The sequence below is a fragment of the Aquarana catesbeiana genome, linkage group LG02 (assembly GCF_042186555.1).
Source record: "Aquarana catesbeiana isolate 2022-GZ linkage group LG02, ASM4218655v1, whole genome shotgun sequence".
NCBI classification, from domain to species: domain Eukaryota; kingdom Metazoa; phylum Chordata; class Amphibia; order Anura; family Ranidae; genus Aquarana; species Aquarana catesbeiana.
The window spans coordinates 674,700,802-674,728,105 of record NC_133325.1 but is presented as its reverse complement, the minus strand read 5'-3'; the positions used below and the strand labels follow the sequence as shown (position 1 = coordinate 674,728,105).

Here is a 27,304-nt window from a genome sequence, read left to right as displayed (position 1 = left end):
TAGCTCAAGAGCGAGCCTGCACATTTGCCCCCATAGCAAGTGGCTTGCTATGGGGGCAGACACAGAAGAGGAGCGGACAGCACCAGTGGAGGACCTCAAAAGAGGAGGTTCAGGGCTGTTTTGTGCAGTAGCATTGCACAGAGCAGGTAAGCATAACATGTTTCTTTTAATATTAAATGGCACTTTTAATTTACACTTTCTGTAGCTGTGAGTGGTTGGGCTGGTCACAGGTATAACAGCCATTCTAGGTGTCTGGTTTAGAAGACCTGCTAGTTTGCTGATGCATATGCAAGCTTTAAAAAAAATGAGCTAAAGTTTGTTAATGGTTTTGGTTTTTCTGATAACCAGAGGAAATATTGGAATGTAGTTGTGAAATATTTGTTCCCACAATTTTACATTAGACATAGACTTACTTTATCTCAAGATTTGCCAATTTCATATGTTTTTCGCTTGCCGACCAGCCGTCGCAGTTTTACTGCAGCAGAATGGCACGGCTGGGCGAAACGTTACCTTTTGGCCACTAGGGGCGTGAACAGCGTGTGCCTGGAGCTGATGCGAGTGCCTGGCGGGCGCGATGACCGCCGGGCACCCGCGACCGCTCGTAACAGTGGGATCTGGGTGTGTAAACACCCAGATCCCAGTTCTATCAGTGTAGAGGAGACAGATTGTGTGTTCATACTATGTATGAACACTGATCTCTCTCTCTCTCTCTAGACAGTCCCATCCCCCCACAGTTAGAACAGAGTGAGGGAACACAGTTAACCCCTTGATCGCCTCCTAGTGTTATACCCTTCCCTGCCACTGACATTTATACAGTATTCAGTGCATTTTTATAGCATTGATCGCTGTATAATTGTCAATGGTCCCAAAAATGTGTCAAGTGTCCGATATGTCCGCCACAATATCGCAGTCCCGATAAAAATCGCAGATCGCCGCCATTGCAATTTTTTTTTTACCAAAAATATGTAGAATACATAACGGCCTAAACTGAGGGAAAAAATGTGGTGTTTTTTTGATAGATGTGGGATATTTATTATAGCAAAAAGTAGAAGATAGTGGTGTGTTTTTTGTTTTTTTTTTTTTTTTCAAAAGTGTCGCTCTTCTTTTGTTTGTAGCGCAAAAAATAAAAACCGCAGAGGCGATCAAATACCACCAAAAAGCTCTATTTGTGGGAAAAAAAGGACGTCAATTTTGAAAAAAGATATCTTTTACTTTCTGCTATGACACCTACCCAGTAGAAAATGTAAAACAATTTAGGTCTATGTATTCTGCTACATATTTTTGGTATAGCGTCTACAAACTATGGGATATTTTTATGGCTTGTTTATTTATTTTAATAGTAGTGGCGACTATCGGTGTTTTTTTAGCAACATTGCGTTACACAAATCTGACACTTTTGAACCTTTATTTAACCAGTAACATTTTTACAGTGTTCAGTGCTAAAAATATGCACTGTTACTGTGACACTGGCAGGTAAGGGGTTAACACCAGGGGCAATTAAAGGGTTAAGTGTGTCCCTAGGAAATGCTTTCTTACAGTTGGGTGGATGGACTCACTGTATGAACAGAGATCCGTGTTCCTAGCAGGAACACGGATCTCTGTTCATACCTGACAGGACAGCGATCTGCCTTGTTTACATCAGCAGACTGCCATCCTGTCTCTCTGGGGAGCGATCGTGGATGGCCGACGGACATAGTCTGTCAGACCTGCTGATTGGCTCCCCCTCTGGCCAATCAGCACGCGCGTGCCCCCCCCCCCCCCCACTGGCTATTGCACGAAGTGACGTATAGGTATGTAATTTTGCTTATTAGAGCTGACTGGCCGCAGTATATGTACTGTGGTGGGTTGGCGAGTGGTGAATGTGCTTTTCATTGCTTTATTTCCTAAAACATTTGCTATGAGCAACACTTTGCAGAAAGATATTCTTTGTTTGGATCATGTGCCAGTTTAGGATTGTTGAAGCATGACATGCATTCACAAGAAACAAGAAAAATGCTGAACTGGTCCCCATAACTAAAAGTGAGAGCCTACAGCCTCACAAACTCACTAAGCCTGTTTTCCTCCCTGCCTCCAGTTACAGCCACACCCACGATAGAGCATTTTTTGAACTTTTGTGCACGTATTCAAGATAATTCAGCTCCCCTTTTCTCTGACACAGGATTCGTTTTTCTATAAGCCCCCTTAAGCATCTAGTAATTATGGAGAGCACACATTCTGCAGGTAATTATTTGCATAGGCCAGCTAGAGAATTTTGTTGCCTATGGTACTGGCTTTTAAAACAAATGAAAAGTTAAATGTTAGGACCGTGAATAGTGTCTTGCCTAGTGCTGCATGTGTACAGGTATATCGGGTTCCAGTTGCTGGTTCAGCTGCCATTTAGGTCTGGGAAGAAACATCCTACACTTGCATACAAACATTCTGTTACACTGTTGTTGAGGGGTTATTTTTTATTTAATTTTTTTTATTAGCTTGCGACATAGGTAAATGATCATTTTGGATAGTTGAACAATTTAGTCTTGGGCCCCTTCCACACAAGGCGGATCCATTTTCAGAGGAGTCTGCCAGCTCAGCGGGAGATCTTTCCGTTGATCTCCGCTGAGCCAGCGGATGGACGGGTCCGTCTCTGCTCATTAAGCAGGGAGGGACCTGTCGAGCGCTGCCGATTCCTATAGAGAGATTGGACGAAAACAGACAGCATGTCCGTTTTCATCAGACCTCATCCGATCCGCCAGGATGGATGGCGAACGTATCGCCATACGTCTAATTTTAGCATATCGGATGTCAGTGGCGGTCAGCGAACATGTCACCGCTGACATCCGTTGCTCCATGGACCTGCATGGAGCGTCTGTCCAGGTCCGCCTAATAAACTGACAGGCAGACCCGCCCGTGTGAAAGGGGCCTAACTTATTTGTGTCTAGTTTATTGTTATAAGTGTACATGAGGCAGCCATATTTGCTAATTGCATATGCAGGGCGTGCTGTCTGGTAGTACTGCTCATTTGCATTTCTGAATTGCTGGTCTGCTAGACAGTCTGCCTGGAACTTGGCTTTATCTGAGTATCACAAACCAGGGTGGATTTGATTTAAAGCACTAGTAAAAAGGCTTGATTTAAATCAACTCAATTTTAAATCATAATTTTTAAAGAGCAACTGTCATCCCTGTCCCTCAGAGACTCCTCCTCTGTCCTGCTGTTGACTCACCGACAGTCCCATTCACTTTAATGGGACGGCTGGTGATGCAGCAGTGACACAAGAAGGTGAGGGACAAGGCGGCAGCAGGTGAGCGGATGCCCGCTAACGGGCGCTGCCATGATGGATCTGAAATGACAGGTGCTCTTTAAATGTAAAGACTTATTCTTGCTGGTAGTTAGAATTTTTCATATTTGCAAACAAAATGAAGGTTTCCTAATTAGAATAATAAGCTGTCAAGTTAGTAAAACAGCGATATCCGAACTGATTTCAATCATACAGTTTGTAGTGCACATAGATTTGCAAAACAATGGGATAAAGGAATATTCTTGAACTTTGTTTTATCTCATGGTTACTTTGAAATTGTGTGAATGCATCAATGCAGTGCATGTTATCTCAGCTTGCAGAGCTTGGATTCATTGAATGAGTTTACTAAAAAATGTAAATATTACAGAATATACAGCTTCATGCTACATAACTATGCGTCATTTCATGCTGAATAAACTAAATTATTATTGTATCTTAAATAGAAAACTATTTTTAAAAATATATATATATTTTTTTTTAATCATTGATTTATATCCACCCTGCCACAAACTAAAAGCAGTATTAATTCATTTTTAATATTCAAAGCAAACTGCCCCATCCATCAATGTCTCCATGCATTTTTTTTTTTTTTTTTTTTTTTGAGAAATCGCCCTCCTATAGCATTTCTACCCAAATCATCGTCCATAAGGGAAGATGATTTATGTAGCATTTACTTCCTGGAACCTATCTGCCCTTATCTCAGGCATGCAGGTAGGAAGGTGTGCTTAGCTGAGAAAACCCCTCCTCCGAGTGAAAGGATAAAAAATGCCCATGAGGATTCCTGGGATGTATGACATCATTTTGACCTGGGCCAGAAACCAGGAAACAAATGAAGAAATGTAAAAAAAAAAAAAAAAAAAAAAAAAAAAGTTAAAACAAGTAAATATAATATACCTTCCTATTTACTAAGGCTAGCAGCATACGGATTAAAAATAGTGTTGATTGAGAGAGTAAAGTTTCACTTGAATGACTCCCTGATATCTCTAATGATGATCTGTGGGTTAAACAAAGGATGATTCCATTCAGAGACCATGTGTTTGTTGCCCGGTCTGTAGGTCCCATAAATGAGTTTTCGGAGCAGCCGTTTCTTTACACGTGATCTTTTCACTGAAAATAATTTGGTTTAGTAAAGCTGATATTCTACTCTGATTCATCTGAAGCGTGAATTTCACAAAGTAGTTCAATACATTAACATTAATTTTTGTCATTTAATTCTTATATTTTTCTTTTTTTTTTTTTTTTTTAATTGAAAGGTCTCATGTTATTTTTGTAACTGTTTTTTGTGAGCTAAACCAGTAGAGCAAGAGTGTCCAGCCTTATGAACTATCTGGGATGCATTGGAAGAAGAATTGTCTTGGCCTACACATAAAATACACTAACAATAAAGATAGCTGATGAGCAGAATAAGTTGGGCAGATCACAAGTTAAAGATCCCTGATATAGATAATGTACCTATCTGAGCAATACAACTTTTTATAAAAAAAAAAGTAAAAGGGGGCAGCATAAAACTAGTTTGTTTTTTACACTATTTTTGGTGAACACATCAATATCTGGTTGGATGGATGTAGTCGGGGCTTTTTTTCCTCAGAGAATAGGTGCAGGAACTCCCCCAGTCCGAGTCACCCCTTGTCTCTGCCCCTACCCACCTCTGACCACCGTCCTATGATTCCACCACCTACCAGTACTGTCCCAGCAGCCAACATCAAAAGACCCTCCAGCAGCCAACATCAAAAGACCCTCCAGCAGCCAGTAAAAATAGACCTCTCCCTCAACAGTAGATCGCTTCCAGCAACAATAGATTCACCATCAGCAACAATAGACCCTCACACAAAATCAGATCCCAACCAGTGACAATAGATTCCCCAGCAGCCAATATCAATAGACCCTACAGCACACCCCATGATATTACATACATTCAGTGCTGGAGGTGCCGGAACTGCGTTCCCCCGCGATCCTGCTGAAAAAAAGGCCTGGATGTAGTAGCAATTCTCAAGGTGCTCATCAGATATTTTGGTTTTAATTTTGCCCTTCCTGTGCTTCATCCTTGAAAATAGTTGCTGACAGATTATAGGTGCTGCCTGACAACTAATGACATAAATAAGGCATGATTGTGAAAAGTGGAAGATGTTTCTGTGGGAAGCTAAAACTTTTATAAAAGTGCAGTAAAGAGACCCTGTCAAATTTTTCTTTGGCTGGGTGTTTGCTAAGTGTGAATGCATTTTTTTACAAATAATTCCAAAAAAAAAATCCACATTTTTGACCATTTCAGCCCCGGAAGATTTTACCCCTTTCATGGTCAGTTCATTTGTTGCTATGCAGCACTGCGCTACTTTAACAATTGTGTGGTCATGTAGTGCTGTACCCAAATTAAATTTTATATAATTTATTTTCAGCCAAATAGAGCTTTCTTTTTGTGGTATTTGATTACCACTGGGTCTTTTTTATTATACAAGCAAAAAAAGACCCAACAATTTTGAAAAAAAACTATATTTTCTACTTTTTGCTATAAAACATATCCCATAAAAAATGCAAAAAGTCAAATCTCTTAATAAATTTTAGCCAAAATCTATTCTGCTATATGTCTTCGGTAAACAAAAACCCAATAAGTGTATATTAATTGGTTTGTGTGAAAGGTATAGCATCTACAAACTATGGGATATATACTGGAATTTATTTATTTTTTTTATAAACTAGTAATGGCGGCAATCAGCAACTTCTAATAGAACAGTGATGGTATGGCAGGCAATCTGACACTAACTGGTGCTGAGGAGGATCTAACTGCCACTGACATCACCAGGGACATTATTACAGTGATCAGTGCTAATATGCACTGTTGCTGTACTGGGAAAGAAGGGGTTAACATCTAGGGCAATCAAGGGGTTAAATGTGTCTAGCAAGCGTTTGTGTGTACTATGTGCTGCTTTTACTGGGGATCTAAATGTTTTCATTCCCTCTGTGGTGTTTACATTCACAGAGCTGTGTTCAGTGAAGCTCAAAGCCGATCACTGTGTGCCAGCGATCAGTCAGTGACCGGGACCCAGTGATCGGCATGTTCTGTGATGAATAACAGCCGGCTGGAGAGCAATATATGCCCCCTGTCCGAGTGCGTGTACCAAGTACGTGATCCCGCGCAGGAAGGCCGATCTGCCTGCCGCTGTATACTTAAGTTATATGGTCGGCAAACCCTAAAGTAAGTTTGATTTTGTGTTGGGCCCTCATTCATAGCCGTCTTGGGCCACAGGTTGGACACCCCTTTATTGCAGGGTTATTTGTTCTATTCCATGCACATGGTTGCGATGCTACACAGTACGTCATTTGTTGCAAAAGATCTGTGAACTCCCTATAACTGGAAAGGCTGTATTCTTTTTATTTCTTTTAGATAAAGTAGGCACAGATTAGAACCCGTGTCAGTTTTTTTTTTCCTTTTTGGTGAAGTAAATGGGGGAACCCTTTCTGGTGACAACTTCCTGAGGCAAATCCCTCTCGCTCTGAGGAGGTAAAAAACAGGCTATATACACGTACCTATTATTGGCCCCGTCTAGAATTAAAGTCCAAACCATTTTGTTGTGTTTTAGTAGCTCTGATTTGGCTTCCCAGACCTGGGCTTGTCTTCCAAGTAGTTGATTTCTAGAGTGCTAAGCTGTGTGTACTGTATGCAGCTGTGCCTTGTGAGAACCCAGGTATCCTATCAGATGACACAACACCAGATGTCTCCTCTTTCAGAAGTGTGTGAAAGAAGTGTTTACAGGCTCTCATTGCAGCCAAGGTCTTTTAATTCCCCAGGTTGTTTGGAAAAATTACAATTGAAATCATGCTGTCATAGGAGACCTAAAACGTTATCATTTGTGTAAGCTGGACTTCATTTAGACAGAGTGTGTCGGTACCGTCTAGTACATTTTGTATGCCATTACTTTTTGTAAAAAAAAAAACTTTTATTGTGACACGCTTTTTCATGTGTTATGTGCTTTAGGTTTGCAATATAAAATACTTGAATTCTTTATTTAAGCATGTTTTATGTAAGGAATAAAAAAAATGTCTGGATAGGGTTTACTTTTTGTTTTGTGCTCTGGCTTTTGATTTTCTGTTTCATTTGAGTTTACAGAATCGCTACTTTTTAGCTTTTCATAGTTTTTATATTATGACAGATGAGGGGAGTATTTGTATTTGTAATGTGCTTGTATAATGGGCATAATGCAACTTTATGTCCCTAAAAAATGTTAGTGGTGTTAAGGAGGTCCCTGACTAACTTCATGAGTCAGTGCTTTTAGGGTTTTACAAGATCTACACCAGGGGTAGGCAACCTTTTGAACACAGTGTGCCGAACAACATTTTCAGAGAAATTGAGAGTGACGATTTTATAACAAAGAAATGGCAACTTCACACTCTCAATCACGAAAAGGATTTTTTATAAAGGAAGAAATCCTGCACTTGCACCTCAGATCAGCCGCAATTCATGCGCCTTCACACCTCAGATCACTGTCCCTCCTGCAAATCTGTTTCACTGCTGTACCACCCTGCACATCTGCCCCACCACTGTACCACCCTGGTCATCTGCCCCACCACTGTACCACCCTGGTCATCTGCCCCACCACTGTACCACCCTGCACATCTGCCCCACCACTGTACCACCCTGGTCATCTGCCCCACCACTGTACCACCCTGGTCATCTGCCCCACCACTGTACCACCCTGGTCATCTGCCCCACCACTGTACCACCCTGGTCATCTGCCCCACCACTGTACCACCCTGGTCATCTGCCCCACCACTGTACCACCCTGGTCATCTGCCCCACCACTGTACCACCCTGGTCATCTGCCCCACCACTGTACCACCCTGGTCATCTGCCCCACCACTGTACCACCCTGGTCATCTGCCCCACCACTGTACCACCCTGGTCATCTGCCCCACCACTGTACCACCCTGGTCATCTGCCCCACCACTGTACCACCCTGGTCATCTGCCCCACCACTGTACCACCCTGCACATCTGCCCCACCACTGTACCACCCTGCACATCTGCCCCACCCTGCACATCTGCCCCACCACTGTACCACTCTGCACATCTGCCCCATCACTGTACCACCCTGCACATCTGCCCCATCACTGTACCACCCTGCACATCTGCCCCATCACTGTACCTCCCTGAACATCTGCTCCACCGCCGTACCCCCATGCACTTCTGTCTCACCACTGAACCATCTCATCTGTCCTAACACTGAACTTATATGCTCATCCGCCCCACCACTGTACCTCCTGCACATCTGTCCCACCTCTGTTCCCCCTGCTCATCTGTTCCAGCAATGTACCTCCATTCTCCTCTGCCCCGCCACGGTACCCCCCTGTACATCTGCCCAACCACTGTAACCCCCCTGCTCATATATATGTCCCACCAATGCACCTCCTTTCACATCTGTCCCACCGCTGTTCACCCCTGCTCTTCTGTCCCACCACTGTAACCCCCTTCTCAACTGGCCCAACACTGAACCCCCCCGCTTTTCTGTCCCACTGCTGAACCCCCTTCTGATCCCTCCCACTACTGTACCTCTTGCACATCTGCCCCACCACTATATCCCCTTGCTCTTCTGTCCCACCACTGTAACCCCGCTGCTCATCTGCCCCATCAATGTACCCCTTTTCTCATCTGCCCCACCACTGTACCTCCCTGCACATCTGCTCCACCGCCATATCCCCATGCTCTTCTGTCTCACTACTGAATCACCTTCTCTGTCTCATCTGCCCCATTACTGTAACATGCTTTTTAATCTGCCCCACCAATGTACCTCCTGCACATCTGTCTCACCTGTGTACCCCCTGCTCTTCTGCCCCACCTATTTCCCCTGCTCATCTGTTCCAACAATACACCACCTTTCACATCTGCCCCACTGCTCTACACCCACTGCTTTTCTGTCCCGCCACTGAACCCCCTTCTCCTCTGCACCATCACTGTACCCCCCTGATCTTCTGTCCCACTGCTGAACCCCCTTCTCATCTTTTCCACCACTGTACCTCCCTGCACATGTGCCAAACCGCTGTACCCTCCTGCTCTTCTGTCCCACCTCTAAACCCCTTCTGCTAATTTTCCCCACCACTGTACCCTCCTGCTCATCTGCTCCATGGCTGTACCCTCTTCTCATCTATGATATGCAGAGTGGTGAAAGGAAGCAGAGATGAGACACATCGACCTGTCCTTTCACACTCATCCTGCTGATCCAACTCTCGTATCCAGCCCACATGCTTGTATGTGATGCACATACAAGCATCTGGAATGGATGCGAAATGATGAGCTCGGGGCAGGTATTTTCTGAAAGCAGTGGGCCTGTGTGCAGGATCATAAGTTGGGCCCCCGCAGCTGAGAAAGTGTGGCGCTCTGAGCCACAGCAAAAGTTGGGTGTTTTTCTTTTTTTTTTTTTTCATTGCGCTGAATACTGGCTGTGGCTTAAAGGGACACAGGGTGCAGAGGTTCAGTAGTGACGCAAAGGTTCAGGAATAAGTTCTTAGACATTCAACAGTAATTCCACAAACTGTCACCTGATTGAGGTTTTCTCAATTGTAGTGAAATTTCTTCTTTCTGAGATTGGTAGTGGCAACTAGGGCTGGGAAAAAATCGATTTGTATCGAGTTGAGAGGTCAAATCTTCTTCTAAAAAAAATCGATTTGAAGATTTTTTTCACCAGCACCGCGCCGGTCCTGAGGAGCTGCGGGCACGATTTTTCAGGCGAGGCCGCAGCTTCGGCCTAGTCCACGAGGCTGGACGCTGTGCATGGGTGGGTAGGTGGGGTAGTGGGCGAGGCTTAGATCTGTTGGTGGAGCGCCGCTGTGTATGGGAGGGCTGTGATGTCAGGAGGAGGAGGGTGGTGGGGGGGATCACAGGGACAGTCCCGGGCTGCAGAGAGAGAGAAGGGAAGGGTGAGTGCTGGCTGTATTGGTGTACTTCATGAGATAGCCGCAGAATTTGTTCTCCATGTGATCACTGCAAGAAAGAATCATCCGTCAGAGGAGAGAAGTCACATCCCATTCCATATATTCACCCTTCTTATATTACATTACATCATTACCATACATCATCACACAGCACTGTGATATATATATATATATATAACATCACACAGCAATGTGCTCATTGCCTCATTATACATCACATCACTGCCATATATCACATCACATTATACATCACACAGCACAACAAATTTTGTTTGTTGATGCACGTTAATATAATTTTAAAAAAAATCGTATTCGAATCCTGAATAGAGTTTTTTTATAATAAAAATCGCAGATTTTTTTTGGGGGGGGGGGGAATCTCCCAGCCCTAGTGGCAACCAAGCGAGTCATCTTCCTCCAGATGGTGGGTGGGGCTCGCAGGACTGTGATTGGCTTTAGCAGTGGCCAATGACAGTCATCCTCCTCCTCCTCCTCCTGGAATTGGGGACCGCCCTCCCCTAGCAGAGCTGCACCCAATCTCTTCCCCATCACAAAAGCGGACGATCGCAGCTACAGCAAAGTTAGAGGCCCAAACAATGTTTCCCATCTTTTACAATGTGTGGGGGCACAGTCCCTCTCAGTGCAGGTGCGGTGTGGGGAACTCTGAAATTGGAATGCATTAGTGTCTCTCTGACACTTCCCTGCGCTGCTCTGTTGATGGAGAGGGAGTCGAGTGCCTGCGGTTGCTTACCCCTGATCTACACAGTTGCTATATATATTCTGTTCACCCACAGTGGCTACAATAGAGATTTACCTAACCTTGTCCTGCTATATAGAACTCTAGCCACATCCAAAATATCATCATAATCCTCGTATAAATGCAAGAACCTCATGGAGTTTGCAGTAAAAATATATGGAGCAGTTAGGCCCCTTGCACATGAGCGACTGTGCATACAGATGATTCCAGCAGAAGGCAGTTGTTGCAGCTCAGCCTGTACAAAGCAACCTCAGGCTGAAAGGAGACATTGCTGTTCACATGTATCTGAAGAGCCAATGGTTACCTGCTGTTAAGGGACTGATGTCTGACCCTGGCCTCCTCTCTCTGTGCCCAGGGTCACTCATCTGTTCCTAGCTACAGGCAACCACTGGATTGGTGGATGCAAGTGAACTGCGATGGCTGCTGCTGTTGGCGTATGTATACATACATGCCAGTACTAGCACAACGCCACAGGTGACCTGCACCGAGGGTCCAAAAGTTCAATATAATTCCAGCCTTGAAAGGGTTAATGTTCAATAGCACCACAGCCTGCTGCTCTTGCAACCAGCAAGCACTGGAAACTAACAAATACACAAGCAAAAGAGAAGAGCAGACAGGCTGTGGTGCAATACCCTTTATTTTATGATAAAAATGCACTTGCAAGAAAAAAATTGCAGCTTATTAATCACATCTCCCCACCATGGTACAGTGCACCAAAATCCTCTCAATGCCCTTGATAGGAGCTCCAGCTGACAGTGTGGATATGGCAGCAGTCCTGGATCGAATGCAGTCGCGGCTATGCCTGATCTCATGTTTGCTGACAGTTCACCTCCACAGGAGTCATGTGATGCAAGCAGCTGGCTGCTGATGGGGTGTGTGAGCTGTTGCTATGAAAACATGTTTCGGAGGGCGTAGTCAAGGACTTAAATAAAAGGTAAAAGGAGGCTATGTCCTCTGAAACTTGTTGTCATAGCAACAGCTCACACACCCCATCAGCAACCAGCTGCTCGCATCACGTGACCCCCCCAAGTATGTTTCCTGTGCAGGTAAACTGTTGGCGTGCATGAGATCAAGCACAGCAGCGACTGAGTTAGATTCAGAACTGCTACCATATCAACACTGTCAGCTGGAGTGCCTATCAAGGGTGGTGAGAGGATTTTGGAGAACAGTATCCTGGTGGAGAGATGTCAGTGATGAGCTCCGATTCATTTTTTCTTGTGAGTGCATTTTTATCTAGTTTACATCGTAAAATATAGGATATTGCACAACAGTCTGTATGTTCTTCTCTCCTGTTTGTGTGTTTTTGCTGTTGGTGTATGCTTGTGATTAAGGATGAGCTCAGGCATGTTTGCAACCGCACGTGCAGAGCCGCCAGGAAGTTGGCACTGCACAGCGCTAATCACAGGCAGTTAGACATTTCCTGATCTCTGCAGCTGCGGATCAGAAATGTCTCACTGCCTGTGATTAGCGCTGTGCAGTGCTGACTTCCTGGCGGGCTCGAGCATGTGGAGCTGCAAACACATCCTTGTGATCCCAGCAGCAAGAATTTCATGGCTTTTGCCCCTAAAATCTGCTGTAAACATATTCTACATTGCAGCATTATTACCAGCTCTTATGACTTCTTAAGTGCACATAGCTATCATCATGTGGAAAGCTGACCATGTTGTAACATGGCTAATCGGATTTATTTTATAGTGACCCATCCAATCTAAGATGGTTAAAGGCAGGCATTTTGAATATCACAGTGAAGTGAAGATAAGTCATTCTGTCCTCACTGGAGACTAACATGACCTTGATTTGTTTTCCCTCAGAGCATCGGAGTAGCATGACCTTGATGAATGGAGATGGGGCTACTGAACACCAGACAGAGGCTGAGCCAAAGCAGAATGGCCATGATGTTGGAGAACAGGCAGAAGATGGAAGTGAACAGGAGGTTATTGTTATTCAGGATACAGGTTTTACTGTCAAGATTCAAGTCCCTGGGTTAGAGACCTTTTCCATTCAGGTAATTGGCTTGCTATGAACAGTTTGACTCTTGATGGTACACTGACACTGCCAGTTTGAAAGTGTGTTACCTTTTTGTGTGGACAAATGAAATGTAAAGTAGAAATGTATACACTACAGTACATCAAAAATAGAATCATTATTCTGAATTTTCAGGTGTCCCCTCAGGAGATGGTTCAGGAGATCCATCAGGTTCTAATGGATAGAGAGGACACTTGTCATAGAACTTGCTTCTCCCTGCAGTTAGATGGCAATGTGCTGGACAACTTTGCAGAGCTGAAGACTATAGAAGGCTTTGAAGAGGGCGTTGTTCTAAAAGTTGTTGAAGGTAGGTCACCTACTGCAGTTTTATTATATTTGTTTGTCTAATTACTGTTTGCATAGTTGACATGGTTTGATGTCCACATTTTGTATTTGTTTACAAATTGTGTTTGCTTACAAAATAGTCTGTGAATTTGTTATTGTGCCCACACCAACTTAAATGGTCACATAGGAGTTTGTTTATACCAACCCATAATGACAATAGAGAGAGCTTGTTTTTGTTATCGACCGTTTTGGGAAGGTGTGTGCCTCTGTGTCCTTGGGTATGCAGTGTTCTCTTCCTAAAGTGAACCTGTTCTTTGGCTATCCAGGACAAGGCAGCAGGTTCAGCTTTCACCAATCCCAGCTGCACAGGCATACTTGCCTTTATTTTAGTCTCCTGTAACTCTGCAGGAAGCACTGTGCAGGTCTCTGCATATATGGGAAAGCAATTGGTGCCTGAGAACCCAATCAATGAAGCATTGTCTTTGTCATGGTGGAAGAATGGACTTGAGTTCCACTTTCATGGCTAGAAGCACTAAGTATATTCACTTTTGCATTAAAACTGCTTCTGTCTCCATGCTAGTCAAAGGGAATGCAAAAGCAGCATGAAGCAGCTTAGGCTAGAAGTACCGATCTGAAGGAGGTCAGCGGCAAGTCAAACTAATTTTTTAACGTACATCACAGGACACAGAGCCAGTTATTTATAATAACTATTTGGATTATTTGCCACCTATAGGTGAATGGACAATGGTATCTCAATTAAAAACAGGAAGTCCTCCCCTATATAACCCCTCCTACACAGAAAGTACCTCGTTTTTTTTTTGGCCAGTGTCTGTAATATGCTCTGGAAAGCATACTTGGATGTCTGGACAGTTCTATTTAAAATCATGGACTTCATTTGGATCCATTCGAAAGAGCTGTAGGACAAAATGGATGGTAGCTGAGCCAAATTGGATAGGAGAGAAGATTCCTCGAGGTTTGCCTGTAATGCAGCCTTATGGCGCTGGACCCTGTGTAATGGAACCCTGTGCAGTGTTTGTTCTGACCAAGGTGTTTTCCTGCAGGGTGCTATACAGGTCCAGGGGAATGGACCCCAGATTAAGGGGGGCCCAGTCCCTGAAGGTCTTTTATGACAGAGCCCGCTGTAATGGGTGAAGGTTGGACTCCTGTTTCTCAGAGTCCTATGGCAGGAAAGGTAAGTCTGCATGTTTCTCTTTTAAAAGAAATAAAAATCTGTCTTATTTTTTTTCCCTGGTGGCCACTGGGAGCAGTGTGCTATTGGTCATGCTCTGTGTACTTCTCAGGAGTATTGGGCTGCAGTGTCTCCTCCAGCCACTAGAGGGCGTTGGTTCCCTCAGCATGGCCTACTCCTTTATAGACAGAAAGTAGACGGGCGGCCATTTCTGGTGGACCATGTGGGCTGAAGGATCAGCAAGGCCTCTAAGGCATAACTTCGGCCATGGCTACATAAGAGCTATGTGACCAGATAAGTCATAATTATATACTGCATAAAGGTATTCTTGTATACTTACTGCCTAATCCTGGGAGCTTGTACAACTATCTGTCGATACACCCCTGTATGGGTATCGGTGCACTTTAAGGAGTTTCCAGTATAGTGTGCGTTTTGGTCTACAAGACCTTTTTTTTTTTTTTTTTTTTTTTTCGCTGTTCTGAAGCAGCATAGAGGCTGCATTGGATGCATACGTGCTTGGTTAATCCTGCAAAACTATTATGGGGCCTAGTGCAGTTGAGCAGGTGCGTGCTTGCAAACTGGCTTAAACGCATGTTTGCTTAAACGTGTTTGTGAAAACACATGTTGCATGTCGCATAGACACGTGTTGCACATTTGCATAGACACGTAGCATAGATGCATATTTGCATATATACATGGTTGCATAGATATGTGGTTGCATGTTGCTTAGACACATGTTTGCATAAACTCACGTTTTGCATAAACGCTTGCTTACTTGCATAAGGACATGTTTGCATAAATGCATATTCTATAAACGCATGTTTACATAACTTGAACTGCGTACATATGTGTTGCATTGAACTGCATAAATATGTGCTTATTTACATTAAACTGTATAGATATGCGCTTTTTTGCATTAAGGTGCATACATAAATGCATTAACAACAAGAATACTTATATACCTGCATGTTTGAATACCTGGGTACATACATAACGGCTTACCTGGGCACCTACGGATTTGTGTAGAAGTCGACCAACTTTGTTTTAGGCCGTCATCCTTGGAGAACTGCGTATTCATTTTTGGCTAATGTAGACGCTACATTTATTTTTCTGTTAGACCAGCTAAATGACTCCAATAGGGAGAGGCTGCCAGGTGAGGCAGGTACACCACCCATATATCCAGTGATCTGGTGGTGTTCACTTCTCCTGTTGGACCAATGGCATCAGGGGTATCTGAGCCACTGTGACACCTGATCTCGGATCAAGCCTGGTTAGTACTTGGATGGGATAATGCCTGGGAATACCAGGGCTGTAAGCTTTTTTTCTAAGTGAGGGAGGAATCTGTGAATGATGTGTTTTGAGAGCATCTCATAACAGAAGATTTTAGGGCAGTTTCTGAGGTGGTTCACTCCATCTTTAGCTGGCAGAAGCCTGGTAGGTTAAGTACACCTCTTGGGACTGTCTGGGTCTGCCACTAGTGGTACTGAATTTAATCGTAGCATCGATGCATCGCGATTCAGCAGTCCATGATGTGGCATTAATAATGCGACTGGCATGATCATTTGTGATGTCATCCGCGCTCCACGGTGTGCCCTGCCCGAACAGAGCTAAAGAGGAGGATTTGCCACAAGAGTCGGCAGTCTTTTGCATTGGCTCTTGGAGCAGAAGTTATGGGCTCATTATTGTAAAACCATTAAATGGTTGCGTTTCCAAAACAAAATAGAGACATGAGGTCTATCTTAAGATCTCAAGCTGCTGGGCATCCTTCTGTTTCAAATAAGTTCGGTCTGTTCAGTGATGACCTCTCTGCAAGAGGTAGATTTCAGGGTCCATAATCATCTAGTAAACACATATTTTCATGAGCTGGTTTGTTTCCAGGCTCATCAAAGATTTCTGTAATTGCAGTGAAAAGTTGTGTGTTTTTTTTTTTGTTTTTGTTTGTTTTTTTTTCTTGTGAATCTGCCCTTCAGGCTGGCCACTGCTCCTGAGGGTTCACAAAACTCCTAGCCCTAGTGCTGGACTTGCTGAAGGCAAAGGGGGTGTCAATCTTTGTATACCTCAATAATCTTTGCTCAGGAAGCAGTCGATTCCAGGGTTTCCTTCGATACATTTCTGCAGGAGGAAGTTTTATCCAGGTTGAAGCACGTTCCCTACGTACAGTCCTACTCCAGGTCTTTTGCAGAGGATCACTCTCTGTCTGAAACTTGAAAGATCCAGGCGTTGGATTGCAGGAGGGCTCTGTTCCCAGGGTAATGCAGAGCTAAAATTGGTGGTTGATGGTTCGGAATTTAGAAAATGGTGACATTTTTCCTTTCAGGGGTTTGGAAGAAGACAACCACTGTTGCCAATCTCTCCGGTTGGTTTGAAGGTGGCTACAGTTCAGTGGACTTGGTATCCACAGCAGAGAATACTGCCCATCAATAGCTTGGAACTTTTGGCCTGTACTCCTTGCTCTGGATTATGGGACAAACCAGTTTGTAGGTTCAATTCGGAAATGCCTCTGCAGGGGCATATATATCATCCACCAGAGCGGCACCAGGAGTGCATGCAGCTCAGAAAGGTGAACCACATTCTGTTTGGGATAGCACAAGTACTGTCTCTATCGCCAGTGCATATTCCAGGTATAGAATAGTGGCAGGGGGAACTCTGCAGGTGGATCTACTAGATTTCAAGTTCTAAAAAAAGTTGGAACAGGTTGTGTCTGGGACTTGAGTCCCACTGGTAACACCCTTGGGGGGACCAGTTCTCCATTATTTGACGCTTTCCCTCTGTTTCGACTTCCGGGAGGTGGTAACATTGATAATAGCATTAGCCCAGGAGGGCTTGGTACACTGATAATAAAACGGGGGTCACTCCTTGGACACTCCCATTCCGGCGGGACTTGTTGAGTCCTGTATCTCCGCACTGTTGAGCCCCTGGAAGCCGTTCAGGGAACATCAATTACAGGACTTGGAATTATTTTATGCCTGGGGTGTAGCCGGGAAGTGATATCTGCAGAAATATGTGAGTGGGAGATATTTTTCTTTCTCCAAGCGGTTGGTGAAAGCAGATTGGTTTTAAGTACCGTTAAGGGTCAGAGTTTGTCCCCTTGCATGTTTTTCCAGAGGTCATGGTTTCTCACTCCCTTTTTTATTCTTACCTCGTACAGTGTGTAACGTAGACAGTCCCACCTGTCAGGCCACTCTTGTATCCTTGAGACTTGAATTTGCTCTTGACTGTCCTTGCAGAGGCCACTTTTTGAACCAATTGGGAGACTGTTAGTCCTTTATCTCGAAAGGTGGCTTCTTTGGTTGCTATCACTTCACTAAGTGGTGTGTCAGAGCTGGCAGCTCTTTCATGTAAGGAGTTGTTTTTGGTCTTGCATCATAATAAGGTGATGTTGCGTCCTCCTCCATCTTTATTGCCTAGAGTGGTTTCTAGTTTTCACTTGAATCAGGACAGTGTCTTGTCTTTTATTTTTATCCTAATCTACAGTCGGCAGGAGAAAGATCGCTACATTCTCTAGAGGTAGTTCAGGCGCTCAGGATCAACTTGAGTTGTCGACACAGGTCAGGAATCCTGGTTTGTGCTGCCAGAAGAGCCCAGGAAGGGCAGACGGCATCCAGGTGGAATATTTTAGCAGTGAATCTTCCAGTTTATCATTGACGCCTATGGTTTAAAGGGCAAAATCACATTTTTATCTGGGGAGAGATTCTCTACCAGGTGTGTGGGAGTATCTTGGGCCATCTGCCATCGGGTGTCAGTGGCCCTGGTGTGCAAGACCACTGTGTGGTCTTTGGTTTACACATCCACAGAGGTTTTTACCAGGTGGATGTCAAAAACACATGGAGGATACTACCTTTGGCCTCAGCGTATTACAAACAGCAGAGTAGGTCCTTCTCTGGTTGCAGTTTCTGTGATTGTGTCTCCCTCCCCTCAAGGGTATTGCTTTGGGACTTCCCAAATGGTTATTATAATAACCGGCTCTGTGTCCTGTGATGTACGCTTATAGAAAAAATAAGTAAAACATTTTCTTTATCTTACCTGTAAAACCCATTTCTTTTGAGTACATCACAGGATAGAGGTCCTTCCCCTCTTGTCTGGGAAAAGTATTGCTTGCTACAAAACTGAGGTACTTTGTGTCGTAGAGGTTTTATAGGGGAGGACTTCCTGTTTGATCTGATCTACCAGTGTCCATTCACCTATAAGTGGCATATAACCCAAATCAAATTGTTATTATAATAACCGGCTCTGTCCTGTGATATACTCAAAGAAATGGATTTTACAGGTAATATGTAGAAAAAAATCGAATCGCTGAATGATCTCAGAAGCCTCTCAAACGGATGTCCTATGCTTCACACCAGAATGTGGTGCAGGAAAGGCATGTTTCATGCACATTTCCCGCACCACGCTCAAACTGCATTGCCTTTTTCAATCTGCTGCAGATGCCAATGTAATTTTAACACACCCCAAACACAGATCTCAAATGCAGTGTGTTTGGTGTGCCAAATCACATGGTACCGCAGTAGCATATGATTTGGTGCAAAGCATTTTATTAAATGTAGTGCATGCCAACTTCAACTTTCTCTGCATTGCTGTGTGATTTCAGCCCATTCAAATGAATGTACTGCAAAATTGCACCGCATGGGAACACTCTGAAATGAAACAGGAACGCATGTTGCGTTCCTGTGCAATCTGTGTGGCCGGGCCCTTAAAGCATACACAAAGAAAATTCCCAAGCCCTGGGTCTGTTGTTCTATAGTTTGCAGCTGTATTTTAAATCTGTCTTTTAGTTATAGCTGGTTATGCCTAAAAACATATTGGGATATTTATTCCTCTCCAAGCCACCCCCCATTACAAATACGGATAAAAACAAAAACTGATAAATAATGATTATTGCAGTATATGAAACACACTGGACTGGAATCTCCTGTTACTTTTATTTTTTGTTTATTTTTAGAACCATACACAGTTCGTGAAGCCAGAATTCATGTACGCCACATAAGAGACTTACTAAAGAGCCTGGATCCGTCTGATGCATTCAATGGGGTTGATTGTAACTCCCTCTCATTTTTAAGTGTTTTCACAGATGGTGATCTTGGAGGTATGGATTTATGGATGTTTAGGATATTCTTAAAGGAAAATTAAACCCAAGAACAATATGTAATATATTACAGCTTACTGACTGCATTAGATGTTTCTTTTTTTTAATTAAGAACATTTTCAGCAAATACCTGTTTATCTTGCAAGAAATGCAGTGTACTTCCGGTGAGCTCCAAAGAACAGTATCTTCCTTCCTAATTATCTTATGAAAACTACTAATTGCCCTGCCCTTTTGTATTTGAGATGAAGAGATACAGTTTGTAAGTCCATATCAGGAGAGCAGCCTTGGGTGACAACTATGGCTCTCTCCATTGATCAGTATAGGAGTGACGTAGCCACCCAGGGACAGGATAAAGATTAAGCAAAAGAAGCTTGAAAATAGAAAACAAATTAACTTTCTAGCAAAAAAAATTAGATTTTTACATGTGGGAGCGAGGTGTCAGAATTGGCACCGATACGAAGTGGTTAATTAGAAATTATAGGAGCAGCACAAAATTGGGATGCAATTATTTCTTACAATTTTGAGAAGGTGGCAATAATTTGTCCAGTCCATTTTTGGAATTTTGAGTGGAATGTGTCAGATTTGGCTTTTTGTTTCCCCACTTCTTTGCGTCATAGCAATACAAACAAAAAAACTAAACATGAGAATGCCTAAACATTTGTAATTGCAACAATTTTCTGGGCATTATCCCCTGACAAATGCTGGGGCGCTAATATTTTTGGCCAGGACTATGACTAAATTGAAATCAGTACATTTTAGCCGACTGAACATGGTGTTCGATTTTTTTTTTTTTTTTTTTTAATTTTTTTTTGACTCCTAGGAGTATATAATGAATTTGGAAATTCTAGAGAAATGCTTAAATAATGCATTACAATTTAACTAAGCCCATTAGAATTTAGTTGACTAAAATGCAATTTTAGGTGTATTTTAGTTAAGACTATAACTAAAACTAGATTGGAATTTGATGTCAAAATTAACACTGGGGTGGAATGTTGGATCAGTGACTTGGAAAGAACTGAAGCCTTTTGATCGATGTGACATCCAGGTAACTAGTAATGCAAGAAGCCAGGCAGCAGCAGCCTCCGTATTCCTTTCTTTTCCGCTTTACTGAAAATTCACAGAAAATCAAAATCAGAATATATGTGATTGCCATCTTATCTCTGTTTCAGAGAATGGAAAAAAGAAAAAGAAGGGGGCTGAACTGGAGCAGATCGATTGTACACCACCTGAATACATACTACCAGGAAGCAAGGAGAGGCCTCTCTGTTCCCTTCAGCCACAGAACAAAGACTGGAAGGTAAAATGAATGGGGAAAAAATAGAACAAGTATGTGTGATTAACGTGAATTGTCTCTTTTCAAAGAGCACCTAATGGGAAATTCTATACTAATGCTACTCATGTATTTAGTTAAAATCATTGCAATCTGTAAGCCGGCCTTATATGGGTCTCTTGGCCAGGTCAGCAGGGACCAGCTGAGATGCATTCCTTGTATTGGCAGGCTGGTTGTACATAAGCCTATCCATAGATCCACTTCCTTCCCCTGGCCTTGTTCTTAGTATCATTGTCGTGCTGGAAAGTCAAAGCGTGTCCAATGCACAGCTTTCCTGCAAAAGAATGCAAATTTTATGCCAATATTTTCACAAATTCATTGTGCTTTTAGAGCTCACACACACCCAAAACATCAGTGAGACACCACCACAGTGTGAATGGTATTTTTGTCGCTATAGGTCTTGTCGATCCCTCTCCAAACATAGCGCTTAAGGTTGTGACCATAAAGCTCTTTCAGCCTTGTCACTCCACCATATTGTAACCCGGCTTTTTTGTGGCATTGGCGCAGTAAAGGCTTCCTTGTGGGAACTTGACCATGAAGCTAATTTTTGTTCAAGTATCATCATTTTGTGCTCCTTGAAACGGCCACGCCGTCTTTTTCCAAAGCAGCCTGTATTTCTCCTGAGGTTACCTGTGGGTTTTTCTGTGTATCCCAAACATTTTTTCTGGCTGAAATCTTTCTTGGTCTACCTGACCTTGGCTTTGTATCAAGAGATCCCCGGACTTTCCACTTCTTTATATGGGATTGAACAGTACTGATTGGCATATTCAAGACTATGAATATATTTTTATATCCTTTTTCCATCTTTATAAAGTTCCATTACATTGTTACACAGGTTTTTTGACAGTTCTTTTCTGCTCCCCATGTATCAGTATCTAGTCTGCTCAGTGCACTCACCTGAAAGCTAGCTAACAAGCTGGTGATTTTGGTTGCCACTTGGATAGACATCTGTGCATGAAGCCACACAGATGTATTCTAAGTTGCGCCTGAAGTCACACTGACATGCGGCTTTGAAATCCTGCGATTTTCAGATGAAGTTACACGATTTCAAAGCTGCAGTCAATGTGAATGAGGGCACACCTTTACTGTGTGTTTCACTTTGTGTGTTTGTACCCAAGCCAAACATTCCAGAGTCTGTAAACTTTTGATCAGGACCATTTGGGTGATTTCTGTAATTACAATTTGAAAAGGAGCCTATCAACTATGTGATAATAAATGGCTTCATATGATCACTATCCTTAAATAAAAGACAGTTTTTTGACGATTTTCAATATCGATGCCAACATTTTACAATTTCTGCCAGGGTGTGCAAACTTTTGCGCACAACTGTGTATGTTCTAATCTGAAGCTTTAATAATTTTTCCCCTTTGTTGAAGCAGTATTAAAGGCAAAAGCAAACATACATTATATTGTGGATTACCAGTTAGTAGATGTGATGGCTGCATTAGTTTCCTTTTCAGGCTTGCTTTCTTCTGTTTTCAGCTGCTGATCATCCAGTAAGTCTGTTGTCTTTAAAGAGAAAAGCTCTCTTGCAGTTACAGGCATGGGACAGACCATTTAACACTGGCAGGGATGCTTTAACCACTTGCTGACCGCCCTCCACATATATACTGCGGCAAGGCGGCTCGGCTGTGCAAACCAACGTATCGGTACGTTGGTCTGTGCATGTGGTACTGCAGGTCCGGGAGACTTGATGTCCACCAGCCACCCGCGATTGCGGGAAAGAGCCAGAATGTGGCTCTGTCAATGTAAACAAACAGATCCCCATCTGACAGGAGAGGGTAGAGAGATCAGCTGTTCCTAGTGATCAGGAACAGCAAGCTCTCTCTTCTCTCAGGCAGCCCATCCCCCATACAGTTAGAAACACCTCCCAGGGAACACTGTTAACTCCTTGATCGTCCCCTAGTGTTAACCCCTTCCCTGCCAGTGCCATTTATACAGTGATCAGTGCATTTTATAGCACCGATCACTGTATTGGTGTCACTTTGGGTCAGATTTGTCTGCTGCAATGTCGCAGTCCTGCTAAAAATCGCAGATCGCCGCCAATACCAGTAAAAACAGTTAAAAAAAAAAGTCCCTAAATCTTTCCCCTATTTTGTAGACGCTATAACTTTTGCGCAAACCAATCAATATACGCTTACATTTTTTTTTTTTTTTTTTTAAACCAAAAATATGTAGCAGAATACATATTGGCCTAAACTAATGAATACATTTGTGTGTATGTATGTGTGTGTGTGTGTGTGTGTGTGTGTATATATATAATCCGTATAAGCCGAGTTTTTCAGCACATTTTTTGTGCTGAAAAAGCCCCCCTCGGCTTATTCTTGAGTCTCCCTGTCTCGCTGTGCCAATCTGCAGCCTCATGCACCTCATCTCCCGGCACTGTGACATGCAGTCTAGTTGGTGGCCGTTCAGTGTAACAAAGCCCCGCCTTCTCCTCGTCCGTGATAGCCGGAACACTGACTCACTGCTGGGAAACTGAATCGGTGTTCCGTCAGGGACGAGGAGGAGGCGGGGCTTTGTTACACTGGACAGCCGCCGACTAGACTGCATGTCACAGCACCGGTGTTATGGAGATCAGGTACATGAGGCTTGCAGATGGGCATTGTTGACCCTATTTTCCACTTACAGTAGCTGCTGCATTTCTCACCCTAGGCTTATACTCAAGTGAATAAGTTTTCCCAGTTTTTTGTGGTAAAATTAGGTGCCTCGGCTTATATTCGGGTTGGCTTATACTCGAAAAAAACCACACACACATTTTTTTGGTTACAACGTCGCATGAGACCGCGCAATTGTCGGTTAAAGCGACGCAGTGCCGTATTGCAAAAAATGGCCTGGTCATTAAGGGGTTAAATCCTTCCGGGGCTGAAGTGGTTAAAATGATCAGCATTTATTTATCTAAAACCTTTTTTCCCCAAAAGGAAAAAACTGCTGAAACTTATAAAGTATTAGCTGGGGTTCAGCTTCAATTTGTTACTGTATTTAAATCTGCTGGTACATCCCCCTGATGCTGTTGTCCAAATCTGCCCCCGTGCTCATTCATCCTGAGTGGTGTTTGTATAATACAGGAGGTATGTTACTGGGCAGATCACCAGGTGAAAACAGAAGGAAAAGCCTAAAAAAACCCCAAAAAACGAATGCAGCCACCACATAAGATTGGTAGGCTGCAATATATTACATTTTTGGATTTAATACCTCTCTAAGTCATGGTTTATGATACTATCAAATTGTAAACAATGATAATATTTTTATTTTTTTTTTATTATCTTTGTAGCTGCTGTTGTGTGGAAGCAGACTATGGCAGGTGTCTGATAATCCATAATACATAGTACATGCTACCCGTTCATTATTCATCTGAACATAACCTCAGGGTTAAATTTTTAAACCTCGACTCTTTAAGAGTTGGATATTTCTTTTATTTAGCTGAAGGTTATCTGAAAGTATTGTATAAATTGGTTGAAAAAGTAGGATACCCTTTTAAGCCTTATATAATGGTATAGCTGCCTGTGCGCCCCTGACAGCTAGTGTGATGTTGTACAATGCAGAGTTCATTTACTTGTGTGTGTGCTACATACTGTAGTGACTGAAGATTTTACTTTATTACAGCCTTTGCAGTGTTTGAAAGTATTCACAATGAGTGGCTGGAACCCTCCTCCTGGTAATAGAAAGATGCATGGAGACCTTATGTATTTATATGTGATCACTATGGAGGACCGACATGTCAGCATTACTGCATCCACTCGAGGATTCTACCTCAACCAGTGAGTTGTGTGTTTTGAAGGCTTATCAGGTTTTAGCTGCTTTACACAAGATCAGGTGGAGCAGTAAACACTGCTTTTGATGTGTACACATTTAAAGGAAGGTCAGTGATAGTGATACCCTTTACCTGATTGCCATGGACAAAAGACCCATATTTTCTGATCATCAGACAATCAAAATCTATTTACAGTGCCTTGAAAAAGTATTCATATCCCTTGAAATGTTCCACATTTTGTCATGTTACAACCAAAAACGTGAATGTATTTTATTGTGATTTTATGTGATAGACCAACACAAAGTGGCACATAATTGTGAAGTGGAAGGAATATAATAAATGGTTTTCCACGGTTTTTACAAATAAATGTGAAGTGTGACATGCATTTGTACTTTGCATTTGCACCGATACTTTTAGAACCACCGGGATCTGTGTGTGTAAACACACGGTTTCCGGTTCTCTGAGGGGAGAAGAGACAGTTCTCCAAGCCTTTTTGCAGCGATCTATGTCTTTCCCTACACAGTCCCCTCCCCCTTCAGTTAGAACACACACTAGGGAACACAACACCTTGATCGCCCTCTAGTGTTAACCCCTTCCCTGCCACTGAAATTTTTACAGTAATCAATGCATTTTTATAGCACTTATCACTGTATAAATGCCAATGGTCCCAAAAATGTGTCAAAATTGTCCAACGTATCTGCAACAATGTCACAGTCCTGATAAAAATCACAGCTCGCCGCCATTACTAGTAAAAAAAAAAAAAAAATAATAATAAAAATGCCATAAAACTATCCCCTATTTTGTAGACGCTATAACTGCTATAACTTTTGCGCAAACCAATCAATATACGTTTATTTCGATTTTTAACTTTTTTTTTTTATTTACCAAAAATATGTAGAAAAATACATATCTTCCCAAACTGAGGGAAAAAATTGTTTTTTTTTTATATATTTTTGGGGGATATTTATTATAGCAAAAAGTTAAAAATATTGCGTGTTTTTTTTTTTTTTTTTTTTTTTTTCTTCAAAATTGTCGCTCTTTTTTTTTTTTGTTTATAGCGCAAAAAATAAAAACCGCGGAGGTGCTCAAATACTACCAAAAGAAAGTTCTGTTTGTGGGGAAAAAGGACGTCAATTTTGTTTGGGTACTACGTTGCAGGACCGCGCAATTGTTAAAGTGACGCATCGCAAAAAGTGCTCTGGTCAGGAAGGGGGTAAAATCTTCTGGGGCTGAAGCGGCTAGAGTAACATTTTTGCCCATTATTCTTTGCAAAATAGCTCAAGCTCTGTCAGATCGGATGGGGAGCATCTGTGAACAGCAATGTTCAAGCCTTGCCACAGATTCTCAATTGGATTTAGGTCTGGACTTTGACTGGGCCATTCTAACCCATGAATATGCTTTGATCTAAACCATTCCATTCTAGCTCTGGCTGTATGTTTAGAGTTGTCCTGCTAAAAGGAGAACCTCCGCCCCAGTCTCAGGTCTTTTGGAGACTCCAACAGGTTTTCTTCTAAGATTGCCCTGTATTTGGCTCCATCCATCTTCCCATCAACTCTGACTGGCTTCCCTGTTCCTGCTGAAAAAAGCATCCCCACAACATGATGCTGTGGGGATGGTGTGTTAGTTTTCTGCCACACATAGCGTTTTGCTTTTAAGCCAAAAAGTTCAATTTTGTTCTCGTTTGACCAGAGCATCTTCTTCCATATTTTTGCTGTGTCCCCCACATGACTTCTCACAAATTGCAAACGGTACTTCTTATGGAAATGACTTACGTCTTGCTGCTCTTCCTGCCATAGTTGTCCTATGGAAAGATTCTACAACCTGAGCTGTGGATCTCTGTAGCTTCTCCAGACTTCTCCAGACTTACCATGGGCCCCTTGGCTGCTTCTCTGATTAATATTCTCTTTGCCCAGCCTGTCAGTTTAGGTGGACAGCCATGTCTTGGTAGGTTTGCAGTTCATGATGGATTGAACAGTGCTCCGTGAGATGTTCAAAGCTTGGGATATTTTTTTTTTATAACCTAATCATGCTTTAAACTTCTCCACAACTTTATCCCTGACCTGTCTGGTGTGTTACTTGGCCTTCATGATGCTGTATGTTCACTAAGGTTCTCTAACAAACCTCTGAGAGCTTCACTGAATAGCTGTATTTATACTGAGATTAAATTGCACACAGGTGGACTCTATTTACTAATTAGGTGACATCTGAAGACAATTGGCTCCACTAGATTTTTTTTTTTTTTTCAAAAAAGGTGTTTATTAAACAGATTAGACCGTTTCCAATATACATACAGTGCACTTGAAGATATCTACAGTTACATATCACGGTTATCGTTGCGCCAATTAATTTAATTTGCATGACATTTAAGTTCACAATACGCTAAAACATAGTGACATACACATTACAGCTGGTGTTGAGCAACCCTAGTATGTCAAGATCCCCCTGTAGGGCATTGCAGAATTCTAGACATTACCAGCTCCCTGGGGCTTAGCCCAGAGGTATCCAGCTACAGTGACCAGATTCCTTCAAATCTACCTGGGCTTCCCCTCTGTTGATAGATATACCGTTCCATGACCAGAGTGTTCCCCATGTGTGTTTATCCACGGTGCAACCGTGGACAGGGAGATCGATTTCCAGCCCATCAAAATAAGTTTTCCGAAATATGTGGGACAGCAAAGTCACGCCAAAT

General features: G+C 42.8%; 1 protein-coding gene across 3 annotated transcripts in view; it reads left to right on the top strand.

Moving 5' to 3' along the window:
- Positions 1-27,304, top strand: part of CLUH (clustered mitochondria homolog) — a 177,030-nt gene that overhangs the window by 20,715 nt on the left and 129,011 nt on the right. For 2 of the 3 annotated variants that reach the window (XM_073616707.1, XM_073616706.1), the window contains exons 2-6: positions 12,761-12,954; positions 13,110-13,281; positions 19,388-19,531; positions 20,701-20,828; positions 24,468-24,622. In XM_073616707.1, coding sequence (XP_073472808.1) covers positions 12,761-12,954; positions 13,110-13,281; positions 19,388-19,531; positions 20,701-20,828; positions 24,468-24,622 — 793 coding nt within the window. Of the gene's footprint in view, positions 1-2,183; positions 2,221-12,760; positions 12,955-13,109; positions 13,282-19,387; positions 19,532-20,700; positions 20,829-24,467; positions 24,623-27,304 lie in introns of those variants that run through there. The other variant, XM_073616708.1, reaches the window with a different exon arrangement.